We start from the raw sequence: 25648 nt of genomic DNA, 5'->3' as shown, positions 1-25648 counted from the left end.
TTGCTTCGGATATGAAATCTTTCCTCTTCTCCAATGGCTTGATCTCTGATCATCAATTTGGTTTCAGACCAGGTCACTCTACTCTGGACATGCTGCTTCTGCTGTCTCAACAATGGATGGAGGTCCTCAATGCCAAACAGGAAATCAGAGCTGTCTCCCTTGACATATCACGTGCCTTCGATACGGTCTGGCACCCAGCTCTGCTCACCAAACTCTCCTCCTATGGTATCCATGGAAATCTCCATGCATGGCTTGCGGACTTCCTCTCTGGTCGTAGTCAACGTGTGGCCCTGAATGGATTTCTCTCATCTCCCCTTCCTGTTCAGGCTGGAGTTCCCAAAGGCAGTGTGCTGGGCCCTGTGCTTTTTCTGGTCTTTATCTATGATCTCTCCGACTCTCTGGAAAATCCTCTCTATCTCTTTGCTGATGACTCCACTCTCTGCCGCTCCATTCCTCTTCCCTCAGATCGGCAGTCTGCAGCCTCCTCACTCTCTGAAGACGTGGACAAAATCACAGACTGGTCAAACAAGTGGAACATGTCTTTCAATCCTGACAAATCTCACTCTCTTACTATGTCTCTCCGAAAAGATCGACTGGACAACCCTCCCATCTACTTTCACAACAATCCTCTCCAAGAAGTTCTGTCGCTCAAGCTTTTGGGTCTCACTATCTGCCATGATCTTTCTTGGGAAAACCACATTTCCAAGCTGGCCTCCAAAGCCAGTCGCCGACTGGGCATCCTCCGTCGTGCGAAGTCCTTCCTCGACACACCTGAGCTCCTCACCACATACAAGGCTTTCAGACGCAGCTCAATGGAATACTGTTCTCCCCTATGGGCTGGTGCTCCTGCCTCACACCTTGCTCGGCTTCACGCTGTTGAATCCAAAGCTTTCAAAATCATTGGAATCTCCCGCGATGAAGCTATCTCTGAGGGCCTTTCACTCACTCACCGCAGGCAGGTAGGTGGTCTTTCTGTCTTCTACCGACTCCTCTCCGGCCTTGCTCCCCCAGCTCTCTCTGTGCTCTGTCCCCCAAATATTCCTGCAGGTCGCACAAGATCTGCCAGCAACCCTCTGATGGTTAAACTGCCGAAATCTCGGCTCTCTGCTCACCTTCACTCTTTCATTCCTCTTTTCTCCCACCTCTGGATCAAACTCCCACACTCCCTTCAATCCCACTCCTCCCTCCAGGTCTTTAAAACAGCTGTTCACCACCATCTCTTATCTTCCCCCATCCAAAACCTTGATCTTTTCTACCCCCACTAATTCACCCCAGCTCCACCTTGTTTGAAATTCCAACTTCCTTCCTGGAAGTCCTGGCAGTGTCCATATGTTTATACCTCTCCCACCCCCCCCCCCCCTTCACATGCCTCCCCCACAAAGCCCTCTCCCTCCCACAGATCTCTCGATGTCTCCATGTCTCTCGGTCCCTGCTCTCAAATGTTTTGTTTGTGTCCTTCCCCCTCTCTCCCCATCTTGTCTACCGCTCCCGATGTTATTTGTTGTATGTGTCTGTTTGTCTTTCTGTGTGATTAATGTTCGCTCTTTCACGAGCCTCGATGTTGTATGCAAAAAAAAAAAAGAAAAAAAAAAAAGTGATTCTTCACCATTGGGAGATCGGGCCAAAAACGATACATAGCAGGATATCTCAAAAATTTGTGGACGGATTTGGACGAAACTTGGTGGACCAGTTGTGTGTCTGACAAGGACGATTTTATTCGATTTTGGTGAAGATCTGAATATGGATTCGGATATGAGAATTATTTAATTTTTTAAGTGATTCTTCACCTTTGGGAGATCGGGCTAAAAACGATACATAGCAGGATATCTCAAAAAGCTATGGAAGGATTTGGACGAAACTTGTTGGACAGGTTGTGTGTGTGACTAGGAAGAATCAATTCAATTTTGTTGAAGATCCGGATCCAGCAAGTGGAATTTTTATGTGATTCTTCACCATTGAGTGATATGGCCAACCAGGCGCAGGTATGCTCTCTACTGAGTGCCGTTCTAGTTTCCCACTTTTTTTTTGCTGTGCTGATGGCTATTAATATGTTTTGATTCTCCTCGGTTTGAGTCTTGTTAAGTGTGAATGTGTCGGCTGTTTTAGTTCATCCCCACTCAACTGCCCCCATAAAATGATTGAAATAACTGGAAAGCATCTGAAAATGCAAAGCCCATTCTCATCTGCTTTGTATTTAAACATCTTCTTCTTCTTCTATATGCGAAACATGACAAAAACAGCTTAAATATTTATATTAAAAAAATTGATTTTAGGTGACCTTATTCCTCTAAAGTCTAAAGTCTAAAGCAATACACTTCAGTGACCCAATATGCAACCCCTGCTCAAATTTCAAGTCAATCGGATGAAAATTGACAATTTTATGCAACCTTGACCTTTTACCTTTTGATCTAAAAAAGCAATTGGTTTTTAGCTTTTTATAGGTAAACCAATTCATTGACCCAATATGCAAATTCTTAAAATTTCAGGTAAATCGGATGAAAATTGACGATTTTGTGAAACCTTGACCTTTTGATCTAAAAAAAACAAACAAGCAATTAACTTCTAGCTTTTGATTGGTGAACCAATTCAGTGGCTAAACATGCAAAGTCTTAAAATTTCAGGCCAATTGGATGAAAATTGATGATTTTATGTGGCACTGACCTTTGACCTTTTGACCAAATTATTAATTTGTCTTCTCTATATTCTCATAATAAAGTTTTGTTGAAAAATTTATGACAAAGCTCAAATGGTAAATTAAAATTTCACTCCAATTGGATGAAAAGTGATAATGTTACGTGATGCTGACCTTTGACCTTTTGATGAAATTATTAATTTGTCTTCTTCATATTATCATAATAAAGCTTTGTTGAAAATTTGATGTCAAAAGCTCACATGGGTAGAAAGGTTACGGCCTGGAGGATACACACACAGACAGACAGACAGACAGACAGACACAGAAGTGATTGCAAAACCCTGTCTCCGCTGCACAAGGGACGGGCTAATAACAATCTATAATATATTGATAAATAATTTTTTAAAATTCCTTTTTCTCCTTACGTTGTGAATGGCAATGTTTTGTCTGTTTTGCAACTCATCACCATTTTCCTCTCTTCTATATTCTTCTTCCCCTTCTCATTCACACCCTTTCCCTTCGACCTCCACATCCTTCTTTCCACTTCCCTTTTCAACCCTAATCCCCCACCTCCAACCTCCCACCACTTGCCACACAGCACATGTGAAATGGGCTAAATGACCTTTTCCTGTGTTTCGGTAACTGTGTAACCGTGTAATTATTTTTGTCTTCTCATCCACAGCTTGACAAAAAAGTCATAGAAGAAATTGCCAAAGGCACTTTAACTGCCCAGAACAAAAGTCTAATAAAGGACTGTGTCAAAAGTTCTTCTGAAACGGTGAGCGATCTCATGTGTGTTGTGAAATGATATTCAAGAAGTTGAGACGAAAAAACGAACTTTTTATCAGTGGAATAATGCACACTGTAGCGGTTACCGCTGGATGTACATAATCGCCTTGCACCGGCCAGAACACGGCCAGACGCGCCTCTCCCGGGCATGCCCGGACTCACTGTTCCCGGGCACTCCCGAACCTCCCGGGCACGCCCGGTCTCGTCTTTCCCGGGCATGCCCGCTCTCGCCTTTCCAGGGCTCGCCCAGAGCGTCCGGGCATGCCCGCTATCGCCTTTCCAGGGCTCGCCCAGAGCGTCCGGGCATGCCCGCTATCGCCTTTCCAGGGCTCGCCCAGAGCGTCCGGGCATGCCCGCTATCGCCTTTCCAGTGCTCGCCCAGAGCACCCGGGCACGCCCAGCCTCGACTTGCCAGGCCGCAGCCAAACACGCCCGGGCAGGTCCAGACTCGCCTTTCCAAGGCTCGCCCTTGATACCCGGGCATGCCCGGTATAGCTTTTGCCGGGAAAACTTCCCGACATAAATGTGTATATATATTGTTGCCCGAAAAACGGGCTTGTCAGAATACCTGAGCTGTTTTGTTTCAATAAAGCAACTCGGACGAATTCCGTCTTTGGTCGCGTCAATTCTTTCGACTCGCGTTGGAGCGCAGTTCCTTCATTGGTGACCTACCGACATGGATACGGCAGTGACGCTTAAACTGCCTACCTTCTGGGAGGCTCACGCGGCTGTTTGGTTCGCCCAGGCGGACTCCCAGTTCGCCCTGCGAGGCATCACCGCGGACGACACCCGCTTCCACCATGTTGTGGCGGCGCTCGGTTCCGCCACCGCGGCCCGCGCCTTGAGCCTCCTCCAGCACCCGCCGGCTGCTGACAAATACGACGCGCTGAAGACGCTCCTCCTCGGCGCTTTCGCCCTCTCACCGGCAGCACGCGCACGGCGCCTGCTTGACCTGCCCGAGCTCGGCGACACGCGCCCGTCCGAGCGCATGGACTATATGCTCTCGTTGCTCGGCGAGCACTCTCCGGCATTCCTGTTCCGGGAGCTGTTCCTCCGTCAGCTGCCTAACCCGGTACGCCTCGCCCTGGCTGGCACGTTGATCACGGATTCCCGCGCCCTCGCCAGGGAAGCCGATAAGATCTCCTCGGCGGGCCAGCACATCGGCGCGGTTACCTGGAGCCCGCCGCCGTCCGAGGCGACGCCCGAGCGCCCTGCGCGGTTGGAGGCCGAACTGCCGGTGCAACTGGCGGCCGCCACGCCGCACCGCCCGCTTCCGACACGACGGCCGGGGCCTCCACCTGACCGGGCGTGGTGTTATTACCACGCCAGGTTCGGACACAAGGCTCGGACGTGCCGGCCCCCGTGCACTTTCGGCAGGTCGGGAAACGGCCGGGCCGGCGTTCATTCCCAGCCATGAGCGCCGGCCACTCGGGCAACTTGCTGTTTATTCGGGACAAAGCGTCTGGACGGCGTTTCCTGTGCGACACCGGCGCCCAACTGAGCGTCATACCTGCCTCCGAGCAGGACAGGCTGGACGCAGTTTGCGGCCCCTCTTTGGTCGCTGCTAATGGCTCGGCCATACGCACTTTCGGCCCACGCGTCGTCACCCTCTGCTTCGGCAGCCAGCGCTTTCAATGGACTTTTGTTACCGCCAGCGTCCCCGTGGCTTTGCTGGGCGCCGACTTCCTCTGCGCGCACGGGCTGCTGGTCGACGTCAAACGACGTCGCCTTGTCCACGCCGAGACCTTCAGCTCCCTGGCGTGCACAATGAGCAGCCCCGCGCCGACCGAACTGGCATGCGCCCTCCCGGCAACGAACGAGTTTGCTCGCCTGCTCGTGGAATTCCCGGCCCTCACGCGGCCGACGTTTTCGGCCGTCGCGGTGCGGCACGGGATCGAGCACCACATACCCACTACGGGCCCGCCGGTCTACGCCAGGGCCCGCCGCCTCGACCCAGCCAAGCTCGCCGTGGCAAAGGCCGAATTCGACGCGTTGGAGCACCTCGGCATCGTGCGGCGCTCCGATAGCGCGTGGGCCTCGCCACTGCACATCGTGCCAAAGCCGGGGGGTGGATGGCACCCGTGTGGCGACTACCGCCGTCTCAATGACGCTACCACCCCCGACAGGTACCCGATCCCGCATATTCAGGACTTTTCCGCCCGTTTGGCGGGACGGGTCATCTTTTCGAAAATTGACCTGATACGGGGCTACCACCAGGTACCTGTCTGGGCGGCCGACGTCCCGAAGACGGCCGTCATCACGCCGTTCGGCCTGTTCGAATTTTTGCGGATGCCGTTTGGCCTCAAGAACGCGGCCCAGGCATTCCAGCGCTTGATGGACGGCGTGCTGCGTGACCTGCCGTTTCTTTTCGTCTATCTGGACGACATGCTCGTCGCCAGCACGTCCCGCGCCGAGCACCTCCTCCACCTCCGAACACTGTTCGGTCGCCTCAGCGAGCACGGCTTAATTGTCAACCCGGTCAAATGCCACTTCGGCGCGACGACCGTTGACTTTTTGGGCCACCGCATCACCACGACCGGGGCCGTGCCGCTGCCGACCAAGGTCGAGGCCATCACCACGTTCCCGCGTCCCCGTTCCATCAAGGCCCTCCAAGAGTTCCTCGGCATGGTGAATTTTTATCACCGATTCGTGCCCCGCGCTGCTCAGCTCATGCGGCCCCTTTACGAGGCCCTCCGGGGCAAGCCGGCCAAGCATGACATTGTTTGGTCCGCGGCCATGGACGCGGCCTTCGCCAGTGCCAAACGGGCCCTCGCCGACGCAACGCTGCTGGCTCACCCGGTGCTCAACGCGCCCATCGCCCTCACTACGGATGCCTCCAACTACGCGGTGGGCGCCGTCCATGAGCAATGGGTGGACGGGGTTTGGCAGCCACTCGCTTTTTTCAGCCGGCAACTCCGGCCGAACGAGTTAAACTACAGCACGTTCGACCGCGAGCTGCTCGGGCTATTCCTGGCCGTTCGCCATTTCCGACACCTCCTGGAGGGCCGCCCGTTCACGGCTTTCGTCGACCACAAGCCGTTGGTCTACGCAATGGCTAAGGTCACGGAGCCGTGGTCGGCCCGCCAGCAGCGCCACCTCTCCGCCGTGTCGGAGTTCACCACGGACATCCAGCACGTCGCCGGCAAAGACAACGCCGTGGCCGACTGCCTTTCGCGGGCCAGCGCGAACGCGGTCCACCTCGGCGTGGACTTCACGCTCATGGTGGCCGACCAGACCACCGACGCCTCGGTGCAGGCACTCCGCGTGGCGGACACGGGCCTCCGCCTGGCCGACATCCCCTTCGCGGGCACCGTCCTGCTCTGCGACGTCTCCCAGGGCCAGCCTCGCCCCATCGTGCCCGTTTCCTGGCAGCGCCGCATCTTCGCCTCCCTCCACGGCCTTTCTCACCCGGGCCGGAAAGCTTCTCAGAAGCTGGTGTCGGCGCGTTTCGTCTGGCACGGCCTTCGACGAAACATCCGCGACTGGGCCAACGCCTGCACGGCCTGCCAGCGAGCCAAGGTCCACCGCCACACCCAGGCCCCGCTGGCACCTTTCGCCGTGCCTGAACGGCGTTTCGACCACGTCCACATGGACCTGGTGGGTCCCCTGCCCCCCTCGCGGGGGTTCACCCACCTGCTCACCATGGTGGACAGGACCACCAGGTGGCCGGAGGCCGTGCCCCTCACCTCCACCACCACCGCCGACGTGGCGCAGGCGTTCATCGCCACCTGGGTCGCGCGCTTCGGCGCACCAGCGGACATCTCGTCCGACCGCGGCCCACAGTTCACGTCTGAGCTTTGGGGCGCGGTCGCCCGTTCGTTGGGGGTCACGCTGCACCGCACCACGGCCTACCACCCCCAAGCCAATGGGTTGTGCGAGCGGTTTCACCGCTCCATGAAGGCCGCACTCATGGCCGGCCTTCAGGACGACGGTTGGGCCGACCGGCTGCCATGGGTCCTTTTGGGCCTTCGCACGGCCCCCAAGGAAGACCTCCAGGCGTCCGCCGCCAAGCTCGTCTACGGCCAGCCACTCCGCGTCCCGGGCGAATTCGTGCCTGACGCTACCAGTCCCTGGTCCGCCGCTCGCCAGCGCTCGGACCTCCAGGAGGCCGCCCGACGATTTGCCCCCGTGCCGACGTCCCGCCACGGTGGCCCCCAGTCCTACGTCCCCCCGGCGCTTCGCACAGCGGAGTACGTCTTTGTGCGTCATGACGCGCACCGGGGGCCACTCCGGCCGCCGTACGACGGGCCCTTCCGGGTCCTGCGACGGGGCGACAAGTCTTTCATCGTCGACTTCGGCGGCCGGCCGGACCGGATTTCTGTGGACCGCCTCAAACCGGCGCACATGGACGTCGACCGACCACCACGGTTGGCCCTTCCTCCGCGGCGAGGCCGCCCCCCGTCCACAGTTCCCCCCGCTCGACCACCCACCACCACGTCAGACCCCTCCCCACGACCCTCCAGGGGTCGCTTCGGCCGGGTCATCCGGACCCCCCTTAAATTGACCCTGCCGGTGCAGGTCGATTCTGGAGGGGCGTGTGTAGCGGTTACCGCTGGATGTACATAATCGCCTTGCACCGGCCAGAACACGGCCAGACGCGCCTCTCCCGGGCATGCCCGGACTCACTGTTCCCGGGCACGCCCGAACCTCCCGGGCACGCCCGGTCTCGTCTTTCCCGGGCATGCCCGCTCTCGCCTTTCCAGGGCTCACCCAGAGCGTCCGGGCATGCCCGCTATCGCCTTTCCAGGGCTCGCCCAGAGCGTCCGGGCATGCCCGCTATCGCCTTTCCAGGGCTCGCCCAGAGCGTCCGGGCATGCCCGCTATCGCCTTTCCAGTGCTCGCCCAGAGCGCCCGGGCACGCCCAGCCTCGACTTGCCAGGCCGCAGCCAAACACGCCCGGGCAGGTCCAGACTCGCCTTTCCAAGGCTCGCCCTTGATACCCGGGCATGCCCGGTATAGCTTTTGCCGGGCAAACTTCCCGACATAAATGTGTATATATATTGTTGCCCGAAAAACGGGCTTGTCAGAATACCTGAGCTGTTTTGTTTCAATAAAGCAACTCGGACGAATTCCGTCTTTGGTCGCGTCAATTCTTTCGACTCGCGTTGGAGCGCAGTTCCTTCAACACCATGTACATTTTTAATTACCTAGCTGTGACGGTATTGACGTCTCATAAAGACCTTCGCGTCTCATAAGGACCTCCGCGTATGACCGAAACGATATTTGAACTTACACTTTACAGGGTTAAGAATTACTATTACAATACTCCCAATGAGCGTTCAAATAAAGTCGAGACTCGTGGTTGCTCGCATGCAGGAAGTCAAAAGGCGGAAGTTCGTTTTGATTAAGGATTTGTTAAAGGAATATGGGGAGGGAGACAAGATGCTAATAATAAATACCAGGAACAGAACAGGTGCTCGAAGAACAAACTAGTATGGAGGCGCAGACACTTATTTGCAAGAAAATATATATGCCCCCACCTACCCCTCCCCACCCCCACCCCGCGAATGGCAATGACAATACCAGATTCAACCAGATACAAACATGTAGGCAAGGACTTGTGTAGGCATGATCTGATCTCTGATGCAGGGTGGCTGTGGTCGTCCAGGTTGGAATGCCACAGGGTGAAGTCCGGCTCAAAGCGGATTACGAGAGCATTGTGATGAGGAGGAGACATTTGTGACTCAACTCAAAGTCCAACATGGGGAGTGATGAAACAGAGAGAGATGTTGTCTCTACGAAGTAACCTTATTTTTGTCTCTTATTTTTAGGACAGATCCAGAATTGACCATAACTAATGCCCCAAGAGATTATCGACATCACCTGTGGGGTTGCCCCTCGTTGGTGGTCTACCCTCAACCAGGGCTTCACAGGTCACTGCAACTCTGCAGCCTACAGGTCTCTGGCCAAATGGCCTGCTATGTTCTCCATTCATTGGGCGAAGTGCTTTCCTGGTGCCTTTTTGCCCAAGTCCTCCACCTGGCCTCACCTGTACAGGAGGTTTTATGCAACACAAGCTTGCCCTATTCTAATCTATAAATGATGGTCACTGCCCCCTCAGTGCACATATTATGACGACTTATATCTGACAGATCCCTAATACAAGAGTAAATCTAACCCACTTGAACACACGATCCTTACTATTCTTGCCACATTCTAGCTATGGATCCTACCCTATCCCTTCTAAATAACAACACTGTATACGTACTTGTAATCATATATAAACCCGACCCATTGGTGTAATCGTTAGAGCATACACTCTGAGTCTGGGGGGTTGGTTTTTCAAACCCTCGCCGAGTCATACCAAAACCTTTTTTAAATGGTACGTGCTGTTTGCTTGACGCTCAGCATTTGAAAAGAATGAAGAACGGACAAACAACTTTGGGGGAGGCAATGGCAAATCACGTAGTATAACCCTTGCCAATCTGCTGCACTAGTGCTCTGTAAAAGAGTATGGTAAAAGGCTTTTAAATCGTATGTGGTATATTGAAAAATTAAAAAAATCCTTTGTATGTAATCTCTTTCAGCGAACTGATTGCCCAATGTACCACTGGAAAACCTGTACCACTGGAAGAGTGCTTGCTGTAGATTGCTATTTTCTGAGATTATTTTAGGGATGATTTTGCAGGTCACAGAATCTGCATAAACTGTCGACTCCTGAACACAGATTTATTGCATTCAACTCTTGTTTTTTTGCCATCCACTAGGTGTTGCAAAATGTAACGGTGATGAACGAGACTCTTTGTTCTTCTCCATTGTCATGCTGGCTACAAGGAAGCAATTTCAGCACAGAGAAAAATGTCACCAGCACTCATGTTGCCTCCTCATGTAGGCGAATAATAGAATTGTACAATCTACTTTCTTTATTTGGCCGAGACGTTACAAAGGTTCCTTTATAATAACTTAATATTTCATACACACTTTCTATATCTACTATTGGGGTATGCTTACACATTGTGTAAGCAGTAATAGAACATGCTCCGTATGTCGGTACATAATAAATAGAAGCTTTATGATTATAGGCAATCATCACCGATCTGCTGCAAGATATTAATTTAGGTTTATTTGTATTAGCTCACCTGGAAAGAAGTTCAGGAGAGCTTATGCGATGGCGCGTCGTCCGACCGTCCGTCAGTCAGTCCGTCCGTCCATCCGTAAACACTTGAAACTTCTTCTCCGAAACCGCAGGTGGGATTGCGACCAAATTTGGCAGAAATGATATTTGTTGTGTTGTGACTAAAGTTTTTTTTGGTTTGTTTGTTTAAAGTCTTATTCTACATGCTGCCCTGTCTTCTAGCAACCATTGAAATTGGTTTAAAATACCCTTAGTTCGTGCAGTATACTGTTTATTCTACCAGGTGAGCACCAGGGGTATTTCCCCTATCTTTTATTTACTAGCATATAAGACCCATCGCTTCGCTGACGGGAACACCAATTTTTTTTTGGGTGTGTGTGTGTGTGTTGCAAGTAGACTGTAGCGCGACCTGCTTTGTGATGCTTTAATAGGCGGAATATATTCGGAAATGGTGTTTGATAGGGCGACAATAAAATGGAAATGTTGAAAGAAAAACTATTGAACATAGCAAGCCTTTGCTGAATGTAATCGATATTAGAAACGGGATTGAATGAGGCTCGGCATTATTATATGTGAAGATGATTAAGGAGGAAGTTTCTTCTTTTTTTTTTTAAGGTAAATTTGTATGATCTATATAATAATAGCATAAGGACTCGACTTTGTTATCCCTTTTACGCCGCACCCAGTGACCCAATGCCCACGGCACTAATGGATTTACGATCTACGAACCGTGCTCTTTGTTTATCACGTACAGCCATACTCGAAAAATCTGAATTAGCCGACGTTGGGGCCCAAAAGCATCCGATTAACTGCCGATACGACGCCATCTTATTGGCGTCTGCTGGGTGAAGGCGAAGCAAGCCGTCCGCTGATTGGACAGTCGAAGGCGACAGCAAGCCGTCCACTGAGTGGACAATCCTGAGCATGCATTTGTGCCGGTGTCGTCGATAACAGTGTACGCTAACCTCATCAGGTGGGTTTCCCATAATTTCTTCCAACCGCGCTCTTTGTTTATCACGTACAGCCATACTCGAAAAATCTGAATTAGTCGACTTTGGGGCCCAAAAGCATCCAATTAACTGCCGATACGACGCCATCGTATTGGCGTCTGCTGGGTGAAGGCGAAGCAAGCCGTCCACTGATTGGACAGGCGAAGGCGAAAGCAAGCCGTCCACTGAGTGGACAATCCAGAGCATGCATTTGTGCCGGTGTCATCGATCGCGGTGTACGCTAACCTCATCAGGTGGGTTCACCATAATTTCTTCCAACCGCGCTCTTTGTTTATCACGTACAGTCATACTCGAAAAATCTGAATTAGTCGAATTTGGGGCCCAAAAGCATCCGAATAACTGCCGATACGACGCCATCCTCCCTTCCGTGTATGTTCCACGGGTTTCGGCTAGTTTGTATGATTTGAATTCGTGGAGATTTGGAATCAACGTGGTGGATAAAACATCTTTATAGGGAGAGGGATACGTGGTTATGTTTACTTCCTGAGAGTGGTTTCATTGAAATCCGATCTCAAGTTAACAAGGAAGGATTCCTGGGAGAGCACGAATGGGAAACACTTTTAATGCATTATTAACTTGGGCAATGTGACTGTGTCGCCAATATGCCTCTGCTTAGTCCTTGCCCATGACAACGGGTAGATGCCCTCGTTCACTGTTCTAAAAATAAACAAGTTTGATTTAAAATCCCTTCAGCTGTTTTCAAGTATCACATTTTTACGAGACATGACAGGTTCCACATCCAATGGTGAAGCGGTTTCGGAGAAGGGATTTTTTTAAATATCGGCTTTCATGCTAATATGGCTGCCAAACCATGTGACCTAGGACATCATCATTTTCAAACTATATGCAACAGTGGTGTTAGATTATATTTGTAAAATTTCGCATCGATAGGGTAATCGGTTTCAGAGATATAATTATTTAATATTTCCCTTTGATCCAATATGGCTGCCACACCATGTGACCAATGACGTTTTCATGATTGTCATGCCCAGTCAATGACTTTAAATCAACTTTTAATCGCCCTTCCTAGTCAATGAGACACATAAAGTATCGAATCGATCGATTCATTGGTTTGGGAAAAGATGTTTTTTAAAGGTTTTCGGTTGAATCCAAAATGGCTGCCAAACCATGTGACCTATGATGTCATAAATTTAATAGTTCAATGCAAATGGGTCATAGATCATGTGCATGCAATTTCAGATTTTAGGGTAAGGCATTCAATTAAAATATTTTTGGCTGGTATACAACTTCACCTTTGATGTCATCATTATCATGCTTTTGTTCCCCATTGGGAGTACGTGACAATGTGCCAAGTTTCAATTTTTTCCATTCAGAGCTTTCTGAGAAATGTTTTTAAAATTATTTGCATTTAATCCAAAATGGCTGCCATACCATGTGACCTGTGACGTCACAATTTTCATTAAAAAAACATTCCGCATGGGTGTTATAGTGAAAATGTATCAAAGTTGAACCCAGGTGTGATGCTCACTTAAACCACTGAGAGGCGTCTATAAGACCTCGGACGTCCGCGACTCCGGGCCACTCCTGCGACATTTACTCTATGACATGTAGACTCGGATGGTATGTACATGCAGATATTCTAGGCTTGCTTGCATTGACTAATATTATCGATCCTTCCTATATGATGCCAAGATCCTGATATATATTGCATGATTGTATTCTACAGGATGTTGCCAGAGATCTGATTGTTATTAAACCTACCTATGGGACAAAGTTGTGGACTTGATTGATTTCTACAACAATTAATAACAATCAGTCTCGCCGTCCACTCGAGAACAAGAGGCGAACGACATGGCGGGACACCGGATGATCCAGGTGCTGCAATTTGCCGCCGACCCACAGGCAGCGGATTCTGGCTCGGAGCTGACGCATTGGCTCAAGACTCTGGACAATCAGTTCAAAGCCCAGGACACCGCTGTCACTGATGAAACGAAATTAGAAGTACTTCAGACTAAAGTACACCATAGCGTCTACAGGGGGATCGAACAGTGTACTACATTCAATGCAGCTGTGACTGAGCTAAAAGGAATTAACATTAAGAAACGAAGTGTGGTTTATTCCCGGCCTCTGCTCGCAATGCGGAGTTAACAGCCCACTGAGACGCTGCACCATTTCGCACAAGAGCTGCGACGTCTGCTTGCTGATAGTGCTCCGGAGGTACGCACACATGAGCAAGTACAAGATGATCTTGTACGCGATTCTTTTGTCTCAGGAATCAGCTCTTCAACCGTTAGACAAAGGCTTCTTGAAGCTGAGGACTTGACGTTCACGGAAGCTTTACGGCTGGCACACGTCTACACTCAGGCTCGGGAACAATCTGACGCTTATGACCACACACGTGTCACTGCGGGGACTTCTCGTCAAGCCCGACCGGAGAGAGCTACCGCCGAGGACGCGGGAGCCGACTCGACTTCACTGCCGGAACCCCTGGCCTCTCCTGAGGAGGACCCAGATTCCGGCTTGGCCGCAGCCGCAGCTGCAGGACCAAAGCCTGGACGAAACGCTATGTGCTATTTCTGCGGGAATCGACAACATCCCAGGTCGGCGTGTCCGGCTCGGGAAGCGATATGTCATTTGTATTCGACAAAAGGGCACTTTGCAAAAGTTTGCCGAAAAGCTGCGCCGGGCAAACGAACTCGCGCGACATTGAATGGGCTTATCGCCAAGCAAAAGGGCCGAGCACAGAGCGGGGCGCCTCACCCGACTTTGATGAGCGGCGCACCTCCTCGTGGGCCCCTGGCTGCGCGCTCGACCTTGGTGAGATTCATCGGGCCGCCAAAACAAATGGCGCAAACACGACCGAATGCGGAGCGACCGTCCTTGACCGGAATCCGAACGTCTCATGATGGCTTTGAGACTCTACGAGTGACTCTAGCGCCATCCGAAGGCTGCTCATACGAACTACAAGCTCCTGCTCCGGCATGGGAAACTGCATTTGGCTTCGAAACACTTCTCGCGTGACATGAGCGCAATCTGCAGGCTGCTCGTATGAACTACAAGCTCCTGCTTTGGCACGGAAAACTGCAGTTGGCTTTGAAACTACATGCTTGACACGAGCGCCATCCGGAGGCTGCTCGAACGAACGGAGAACTGTAGCTGGCGTTGGATCTACACGCGAGGCGCGAACATCTCGCTCGGATGGCTCGACACCTGCCGGACCACCTGGTCTGGCTCAAGCCATTATCCCACTTATGATCGAAGGAATTTTTGCTCGGGCTTTAATCGATATGGGGTCCACAGATAGTTATGTCGATCATCGACTGGTGCAAAAACATGGATGGCCGATCCTTGGGACAAGACGTCAGATCTTTATGGCCTCCCAAGGGCTTAGGCTCAGCACAAAAGGGGAATGTCGATTGAAGCTTGTGATAAAGGGACGAATATTTCCAGATGTACATCTCATGGTCTTACCTGCATTATGTGCTGATATTTTGTTAGGACATGATTTTCTTAAGCGACATGGACGTTTGGAAATGGAATTTGGTGGTACTGATACGATTGCTGCGTGTGCACTCGCAGGGATGGAAATTGAGCCTCTGTCGCTGTTCCCCAATATGACCATGGACTGCACACCTGTAGCGGTAAAATCACGGCGCTACTCACGAGCTGACGCGCAATTCATTGCGGAAGAAACGGCCCAGCTCTTAAAGGAAGGTATCATAGAACCTAGCCGGTCGCCGTGGCGGGCCCAGGTCTTAGTGGTACGAAGTGAAGCGCATCGCAAACGAATGGTAATCGACTATTCGCAGACGATTAATCGATTTACTCAGCTGGACGCCTACCCCCTACCGGGGATGGACGCCCTGGTTCGACAGGTGGCCCAGTACTCGGTCTATAGCACTCTCGATCTGCGTAGTGCGTATCATCAGATCCCCATCTCCAGGGCCGATTGCATCTATAGCACCTTTGAATCGGATCTCACCTCCGCTGAGCGGAGGCATTCGTCTGTCGAAAAGGAAGCGTACGCGATCGTCGAGTCGATTCGGCGTTGGCGTCCGTACTTGCTCGGACGATGCTTCCAAATCATCACGGACCAACAGAGCATTGCGTTTATGTGCGACACCTTACATGCTCAACGCATTAAGAATGAGAAAATCACTCGCTGGCGTATCGAACTCGCCGACTTCTGCTACACCATCAAATATCGCCCGGGGAGGGATAACCTAGTCGCCGACGCCTTATCGAGGCCGGCTACGTGTGTGGGTCTCATATCTTTGGAGGGTCTGCGCGCTTTGCACGACACTATGTGTCATCCTGGGGTGACGCGTTTCGCTCATTTTGTGCATAGAGGTAATCTGCCATACTCGGTTGAGGATGTCCGCCGGGTCTGTCGCGACTGCGCTGTATGTGCGGAACTCAAACTGCGTTTTTACAACCCTCCCATGGGGACGCTGGCCAGGGCTACTAGACAGTGGGAGAGATTGGCGATGGATTTCAAAGGGCCGCTGCCAGTGTCAAGTAACTCTCGTTATCTGCTCACTATCGTTGATGAGTACTCGCGATTCCCTTTTGCTTTCACGTGCGCAGATATGACGGCCGCCACAGTCATACGGTGCCTGCAGAACTTGTTTTCTATGTTTGGGTATCCGGCCTACGTGCACACAGATCGGGTTGCGGTATTCCTGTCCCAGGAAGTGAGGAGCTTCTTGCTCCAGAATAATGTCGCTTCTAGCTATACCACCCCGTACAGACCACAGGCGAATGGGCAGGTCGAACGCTTCAATGGGATTATATGGAGGGCCGTCATGCTAAGCCTCAGGACCCTCGGCCGGGGCCTAGATAAATGGGCTTGGTCACTACCTGCGGCGCTGAACTCGATCAGGGCTTTACTATGTACGGCCACCAACCAGACTCCTCATGAACGACTGTTCCACCTCCCAAGGAGCTCGGGTAGTATCCGATCTTTACCTAGTTGGCTCGCTGAGCCAGGGCCGGCCTACCTCAAACACGCGGTTCGCACGAGCAAGTACGATCCCTTAGTGGATAAGGTGCAGGTACTCCAGGCTAATCCCGAGCATGCTCGCGTGATGATGGCAGATGGACGTGAGTCCACTGTCTCCGTACGTCATCTCGCCCCTTGTGGGGTCATCGACCCTTACGGGGACATCGACGAACCAATTTACGAGTCTATGGACTCTCCGATGCTCCGCCTATGGAGCATCTGCCATCCCTCCCGTCGCCAGATACACCCCTGCCTGAAGGCACTGTGGTGCCCCCTCTGACGCCTGCCTCCAGCGGCTACTCCGATGCAGGGGACTCCGGGCTTGGGGATGTCATACCCGGTAGTTACCGGACCCGTGCTGGCAGGGCAATTCACCGCCCTGACCGCTACGGATGGACCGACTGACATGGACTGACATCACTAATCAATTAATGCTGTCGCGGGCTTGATTCCTGCCTAGCGGCATTGTAGTTCTAACGGCGGGGAGAACGTAGTGAAAATGTATCAAAGTTGAACCCAGGTGTGATGCTCACTTAAACCACTGAGAGGCGTCTATAAGACCTCGGACGTCTGCGGCTCCGGGCCACTCCTGCGACATTTACTCTATGACATGTAGACTCGGATTGTACGTACATTCAGATATTCTAGGCTTGCTTGCATTGACTAATATTATCAATCCTTCCTATATGATACCAAGATCCTGATATATATTGCAAGATTGTATTCTACAGGATGTTGCCAGAGATCTGATTGTTATTAAACCTACCTATGGGACAAAGTTGTGGACTTGATTGATTTCTACAACAGGTGTCACTCCTACCCTGAAAGTTTTGTCTCAATTGGACATGTGGTTGCTGAGAAAAATGAGGTTTAGCCCGTACGGACGGACAGATGGACGGACAGACAACCTGAAAACATAATGCCTCCGGCCACCTTTGGGGGCGGAGGCATAAAAATGAACGAGACATCTCTCATTTACGTCAGCCTTCACCACTGTTATATCAGAACGAGCTGATTCATCACACGGTCATGGATCGTTTAACCCCTATATGTGGCCATTGATTTATTATGTCGGTAGCTGCGTACCGTGCGTGCTAACGGGCTTGACTAAACCTTACTAATAATTTTTAATCGAAATGATTAGATTTTTCTTGGGAACCTCATCTTGAGTAACACTCGACCCAAGCAAAGCCAATGGAAGTCTGATGCAACAAACGTGGGCAGTGTATATAACTAGCAGAGGCCAATAGGCCTGATGTCTTAGGCTCGCCAGAAAATCAAGATGTCCGCCATATTATTTTGTCTGGGTGCCATGGTGGCGACAAATGTTGGTGGGGTCCGACCAATGGGTGCACATTTCAAAAATCGCGCCTCAACAACAACCACAACAACAGCAACCACGTGGAACTCTTGTAGAGCTGCAACATGTCACAGGTAAAAATAATATATGTTTTCTTACAAAGAACTTCAACACAGGAGGAGGTCATTTGGCCTATAAATGCTGATGTTATGGCAAGTTTGTTCATGCTCTATCCTTTTTATTAGTCCCCTACCTGGAGGGGACTACAGGTTTGCTCTCCGTCCGTCTGTCCGTCCGTCCGACCTGTGGATTTCTGCACTTTTTCTATACTTTTTAACATATTGAACTGAAACTTGGAAGAGGACACTTATTGCAAAGCAATTTGAACTTTCCTAAAAAAAACATTTTTATACAACTTCAAATATGGAGATGAACTTTATTTTATCAGTGAACCTGTATGCTTTTGTTGTGTGTCCACAGGCGACCACCTGTTTAAATCCACCACCTTGTCGGACACGGCTGTAGGAATTATTCTACTTGTGCTCTCCCTCGTCATCCTCTGTCTTTGTCTGATCTTCATCGTTAAAGTACTACATTCCCTGCTCAAGGGTCAAATTGCAGTCGTTATCAAAAAGGTCATCAACACAGGTATGTCATTGGGTGTAGAGGGAACTTGGCGGGGGGGGGGGGGGTTATGGGGTGAGGGGCAGATGTGCCGCTGATGCAGTGCCTCTGTAGATTAGAGCAGGAATTTGGAATTACCCATGGTGCCAGAAATTGATCACCTACTCTTCACGAAGGAAAACGTGGGATCTTTAACATCCACCAACTAATGCTAGTAGATGAGACGCCCCGTTTAACATCCATCCAAGAGACGTCACATACGTTGATGCCTCGCCCTGCCTGTGAAATACTAGGATGACGGTTCATAGCTGAGTCGAGATTCAAATCCAGGCTAGACAGCTTTAAAACGAGTGGGCGTGTCTCTAGGTTATCCTGCCTGCCAGCCCATGTTATTATTTATGTTGTAACTTTTGAGTTGGCCTGTTGGCATTCCCATCTGAACCTCTCTCTGGCTCATGATGTCAGTGAATCCACATTCAAATCCTATATATTTCATGTCTTTCAATCATTTACAAATGTCCTTGTCCATTCAAGTAAAAATATACTGCTGTCTACGAATGTCTTTGTCCCAAATATTTTCATGTGATCTGTGTACAAATTCCTCCATGAGTGATCAATGTATGAATAAATTGATTTCACATTTTTTGTTACAATCGCTCATACCTGCGTGTGTGTTTGCAGACTTCCCATATCCATTTGCTTGGCTAACGGGCTACTTGGCGATAGCAGTTGGAGCTGGAATGACATTCCTTGTCCAGAGTAGCTCAATATTTACATCAGCAATCACTCCACTTATTGGTGGGCTATTCAGGATGACCACATGAAAGGACTAACATTGTATTTATTTATTTCGACAGATTAAATGTGAGTGTGCTCCTAAGATGTCTTTTGGAATTTGGTTAGGAGCATGCTAATCAAAACAGTTTGACCATTGTATTTAAATAACTATTAAACTCAAACAAGATATTGATCGGTCACAACTGAAATGTATGTGATAACATATTTCTTCAAAAGCCAGTGTGAGAGTGCATGAAAGGTATTCATTCACCTTCATTGTTGAATGGAACCTTCTCTAAAGGCTAAACTAGAGCAATGCGACTGTGTCACCAATATGCCTCCGCATAGTCTCACAACGGGTATATGCCCTCATTCACTGTCCTAAAATTAAACAAGTTTGATTCAAATCCCTTCAGCTGTTTTCAAGTATCACATTTTCACTAGCCATGACAAGTTTAACATTGATCGGTGACGCGGTTTCAGAGAAGGTATTTTTTTTAAATATCGGCATTCAAACTAATATCGCTGCCACACCACGTGACATATGACCTTAAAAAAATGTACTCTGCATATGTATGGGAAGGGGATCACATTTGTGAAGTTTTGTATTGATCGGATAAGGTTCATTTTTCTATCCAAGATGGCTGCCAAACCACGTAGCCTACGATGTGGTAATTTTCAAACTATATGCAACAATCGTGTTGGATGATATTTGTAAAATTTCACATCGATAGGGTAAGTGGTTTCAGAGATATAATTATTTAATATTTTCCTTCAATCCGATATGGCTGCCTCACCATGTGACCAATGATGTTTCCATGATCAACTTTTAATCGCCATGCCTAGTCAATGACACACATAAAGTTTCGAGTCAAACGATTTGGTGGTTTGGGAGAAGATGTTTTTTTTAAAGGTTTTAGGTTAAATCCAATATGGCTGTCAAACCATGTGACCTATGATGTCATAAATTTCATATTTCAATACAAATGGGTCGTAGATCATGTGCATGCAATTTCATATTTTTAGGATAAGGAATTCGATTAAAACATTTTTGGCTGGTATACCACTTCACCTATGATGTCATCATTATCATGCTTTTGTTCCCCATTGGGAGTACTTGGCAATGTGCCAAGTTAAAAAAAATCCATTCAGTGGTTTCCGTGAAATAATTTTTAATTATTTGTGTTTATTCCAAGATGGCTGCCATACCACGTGACCTATGACGTCACAATTATGATAGAACATTCTGCATGGGTGTCACTCCTACCCTGAAAGTTTTGCCTCAATCGGATCGTTGCTGAGAAAAACGAGGTTTAGACCGTACGGACGGACATACGGACAACCCGAAAACATAATGCCTCCGACGACTTAGTCGGGAAAGATATAAAAAGTGTTGATATAAAGATATAAAAAGATATAAAGAATAGTATACTATTCCAACTACTCAACAAGATGACATCAAATCAATTTGCCATAACTTGGACTTCTGCCTGAATGCCACATGATAATTTCACAAGTTAGATAAAGGCACACAAACAACATACCAAAGATGGAGTTGGTCAGAAATAAAACATGTTTATGCCTCCGCCCCCGAAGCTGGCCAGTATGTGCTTTGAAGATGAGATTATGTTTTCGTGTTGTCCGTCCGTCCATATGTCTGTCCCTCCGTCCGTGGATTAGCAGCCATCTTGGATAGAAAAATGAACCTTATCCGATCAACACGAAACTTCAGCAACGTGATCCCTTACCCATACATATGCAGAGCGTACATTTTTAAAGGTCATATGTCATGTGGAATGGCAGCCGTATTAGCTTGGAAGTCGATATTTAAAAACGTCTCTGAAACTGCTTCACCGATCGATGTGAAACCTGTCATGGCTGGTGAAAATGGGATACTTGAAAACAGCTGAAGGGATTTAAATTGAAACTTGTTTATTTTTAGGACAGCGAATGATGACATCTACCCATTGTGGGACTATGCGGAGGCATATTGGTAACACAGTCGCATTGTTCTAGTTATTGGTGGGATCAAGTACAAAAGGGGCCAAAACATTGCAAAACAATAAAATAGGTACAATTGAGTCAGAGTGGACTCCACATGCTGACTTTCAACAATTTCGGCCTTACCGTAATTTATTTTCAACAAGACTTTTTTTAGCTCAATGTTTCTGATTGGAATTTGCTCATCTCTTCAACGCTGTTCTTCATCCCCTCTTGGGTGTGTACAGGTATTGGAGTTATCAGTATCGAGCGAGCATACCCATTAACGCTGGGTTCCAACATTGGGACAACCACAACTGCTGTGCTTGCATCCCTGGCAAGTTCAGGTGATAAGCTAATGCAGTCTCTACAGGTGAGGGGGACGAATCAAAGCCTTAGGAAGTAATTAATGTGCAAATTTTTTTTTATAGAAAACACTTTGTTTGTTAATTTTGAAAGTGAATGCTGCCATGCTTTACATTGTCCATATTATACAAGGTAGTTTATCAGATGTTGCTGGACAACTGTAGAGTACGTAAAGAGATGAGATTTTGACTGATGCTTAAACTTATTAGAACCCTCATTGGATGTAAATATAAATTTTGTGCATTACCTGGTACCTGAGGTACGTTGAACTCCTTCAATATTCTGACATCGATGTACACGTCCTACCATACTCAGGACTACTCATTGGACATATATCTGGTTCGACATTTGACTAGGGAAAGACTGTTATAGAGCTAGTCAGCTAGGGTACAACATCGAGTAACTAGAACGGCACTCAGTAGAGAGCATACCTCCGCCTGGTTGACCATATCACTCAATGGTGAAGAATTACTTAGAAAAAATTAAATAATTCTCATATCCGAATCCATATTCAGATCTTCACCAAAATTGAATCGATTCTTCCTTGTCAGACACCCAACTGGTCCACCAAGTTTCGTTCAAATACGTCCACACCTTTTTGAGATATCCTGCTATTTATCGTTTTTGGCCCTATCTCCCAATGGTGAAGAATCACTTTAAAATTTCCAGTAGCCGGATCCGGATCTTCACCAAAATCGAATCATTCTGTCCTTGTCACATGCGCTACATCTCTGCCAAATTTCGTCCGAATCCGTCCACAACTTTTTGAGATATTTTGTTCACAAACAAACAAACAGACAGGGGTGAAAACATAACTTCCATCCACCTTTGGTGGCGGAGGTAACTAGATTGATTCCTGGCCTTGCTAGACTAAGCTATTAGGAGCGGCTGAAAGAGATAGAACTTCACACATTAGAAAGGAGGAAATTTCGGGAGGGGTGAATACTCTGCACATTGTTTGTGGGGGATGTTATCAGATGATACCATGAAGCCAAGCTGCTAATTTCAATAATCTTACTATAATTCACCAAATGTCCGTCTGTCCGTCCGTTCCCAGGTACCGCAAAAACGGCGGAACCGATCGCAACGATATTTTGGGTGGGTAATCCTGGGACCCCCTGGAGTAAAAAAGGCTATATTGTTTTTCCAATTTTCCAATTTTTCCAATTTTCCAGTTTTTCCAAACACGATGGAATAATATTTACCGATATGAACAATGATGTGGCTTTTATTGAAATTATACAAATACTGTTTAGATTTTGATGAGAATTATGAACCTGCCGCAAATGCGGAAGTGGACAGATGACGGCAATGAGCTGGTTTGATAATATCCCAATATAACCGCCATTTAAAACAGTATCTTGTTAAAGTATCAATTGATGATTGGAATTGAGTGAATACAATTACGATTTTGAATTCGTAATTGTGTTCAACCAACTGTACGGAACTTCACATCAGGATTTAAATATTTGTTTATGTCACGAATGTTGTTAAAAGTTAATTTTTTATATTAATGCTATTTAATTTGTGATTAGAGTTATGCTGTTTGAAATGAAAAAAGAGATATCGAGTTCAAGTGAATGACGAAATGCCATGACGGTTTCTACTTTCTAAACGTGAAATTTGCGGATTGCCATATGCAGATTCGCCATTGACTGGGTATGGAACAAACGTACCCGTTTGTTTGCGAACGGGTACGTTTTTCATGGAAGTCCTTCACGAACTTGCTGTCCATGTCTGACGTGCGACTGAAGGTGATACAGGAATGTGGAATTTATTGGTTTCATGCTTTAGCATTCGCCGTTTCTGCATTGTCTGTTTGCTTCTGGCCTCCCACCCGTGCATAGCACGGGTACCTCACTAGTATATTAAATGAAGCGTTTCATTCTATAAATTGTGGGGTTAACTTGTTTACGCATCTAGTGGAACATCCCCGAAGCGCTCGATTATAGTGTGGCTATAATTCACGGCCGCGAAAGCCATGAAAACGCAAAGCACACAGCAGTGAATGTAGAAACAAATCATGAAACAGATCAAACAGATCATGAGCAGAAGACAAACCATAATCGCGACTCGTAAAATATTGTTAGGGTTCCCCGCCGCCCTTCTTACCCTTACCAAGGGGGGATTAATCCCCTTGTTCTTTCTGGGCCTGGCGGAACTGAGAGACTTGAAACGCCTCTTCCGGACAAACGCAAGGTTGGGTTTTGGGACCAAGTCTCATTCGTACCTAAATCCATGCGCCGTCACGGAAGCGGGGAAACAAGCCTCGCACGAGCCACGTGTGATTTGGGTACACCATGCGGATTGAGTACCACATGGTCCGTGCAGTTTTTAGTAGTGGAACCCGATTCGAGCGGTTCTATTCGTACCACGCTTAGTCAATGAGGAAATCACGGGAATGATCGAATGGAAAGGAAGAACACAGGTTTAATTATTATTCCCACATGTATGTACAATGATCGGTACGCAGAGACACAGAGCAGAACTTAAACAGTCTTATTCTAAATCCCAGACTCGGGCCCGTCACACTCACACAGGGGATTGCAGGCAGGTTGATGTTCTGGCCAAACGCGTCAACGTGGTCTTCCAGGAACGGCCCCGTCCGGCTCTCCACGGTCCCAGCACGTCCCACAAAGAAGGCAAGCAGGCATTGGAAGGATTCCCATAGCGCGTCTCCCGAACAAAAGGCAGCCGATGAGGTAGGAAGGAAAATACGCATCTCTCAGCGCGGCTGGCGGTTACACAGCGAGTTATTACTCGCGTAGCTCAATGCACTGTACGCGGCTCGGCTTCAAGCTCAACCGAGCGTTACTTTATATGAGCGCGTATCCTGGTTCATGCGCGTCTTTCTTCACTCAATGCGAACTCAGTCCTTGTACCTCTCTCTTCAATCCAGCTGCTCGCGAGTCCTCGGCGCTCTTACTGCTTGCGAGTCCTTCTCGTCAGTCCCCTTGGGGGCTTTGCGCAACCGCTTATATTGATATGCCCCGAACCTTCTCGAACCTTCCAACCACGCCCTGTGACGCAGTGCTGCCGCCACACCCTCTGAGCCCTGATTGGCTGCTCGCGCTTACCGTCAGCTCCTCTGCCGCCCTCATTCGGTCCCGCCCCGATCCTCCTAGGCCTGCCTCGTGTTAATTCACGCCAAAATGAACCAAAGGTGGCACGAAGAGGCATGAAGCTAGGGAGGTGGGATAGTCAATGGAAGTAGGAGTAGTACCTCTTCTCCTTACTCTACTCAATGCAGAACTAACATCGGATAAGGACTAAGCTCACAAATACTAAGAGACAACTACACTATCGCGAGGCTACATGTTGTTTGTGTGACTAACTATGAGGGGGAAATTTAACCTTTATTATACAAACTGTTACCAAAACTCAAAACCGCAACACTACCCCTCTCCCTCGTCAGACTCGTCCCCGAGTCGACCCTACAAAAATTGGAACGACCGGTTTTGAGAAAGATCTGGGAACTAACTTTTACTTTTACATGTGACATATAGATGTGATTCCCCCTAACATTTACTCTAACCCGTGTATGCGACAGTTTTAAAACACTAAATATGTCCCATCTATTGCGTTGAGTAGCTACTCTAACAGAATCACGCCCACAATTAACCGAATCCGGAATTTGTTAAACTAAACATAGAGCCAGTGGGCAGCATTTTTATATACAAGCACAAAACCTACTCCTTATTTACAGTTCTATGACCCAGGACCTGTCCTTTTTGGAAAGAAGATTGGAGGGGAGAGAAAGCACAGCAAAGCACAAAAACACTCATCAATTCATATTTGTTGCTTGCCTCTTGCTTCTTGCATCTTCTGTGTGCATATATCAAACCGGCAAGCCCCATGACCGGCATACAGGCCATTCCTGCTCTTCAGGGCTAAATAAACTTACAACTCTTCTCATCCCTAGCACACCATAATAAAAACACACAAAGAATTCGTTTTATTTCATTGCCAAGCAGGGCCAACTTTAGGTGGTCCGACTGTGTGACATTGATGCCACTCAAAACAAGTGGTCCGAAGATGCAAGGTGAATTTGCAGCAAAGTGCTGCACAGTAGAGGTGTAAGGCCACCAGACCTGTGGTCCATAGTGTGTGTAATGTGCAGCAAAGTGTTTGT

At 48.7% G+C, this 25648-nt stretch overlaps 1 protein-coding gene across 2 annotated transcripts in view; it reads left to right on the top strand.

Moving 5' to 3' along the window:
* Positions 1 to 25648, top strand: part of LOC137420790 (sodium-dependent phosphate transport protein 2B-like) — a 120752-nt gene that overhangs the window by 63218 nt on the left and 31886 nt on the right. For both annotated transcript variants that reach the window (XM_078772320.1, XM_068106156.2), the window contains exons 8-12: positions 3315 to 3410; positions 10129 to 10249; positions 18250 to 18417; positions 19075 to 19191; positions 21399 to 21523. In XM_078772320.1, the coding sequence (XP_078628446.1) occupies positions 3315 to 3410; positions 10129 to 10249; positions 18250 to 18417; positions 19075 to 19191; positions 21399 to 21523 (627 nt within the window). The remainder of the gene's footprint in view (positions 1 to 3314; positions 3411 to 10128; positions 10250 to 18249; positions 18418 to 19074; positions 19192 to 21398; positions 21524 to 25648) is intronic.

The sequence above is a fragment of the Myxine glutinosa genome, chromosome 2 (assembly GCF_964187855.1).
Source record: "Myxine glutinosa chromosome 2, kmMyxGlut1.1, whole genome shotgun sequence".
Taxonomy (NCBI): Eukaryota; Metazoa; Chordata; class Myxini; order Myxiniformes; family Myxinidae; genus Myxine; species Myxine glutinosa.
This window is presented reverse-complemented; position numbering and strand designations above follow the sequence as displayed.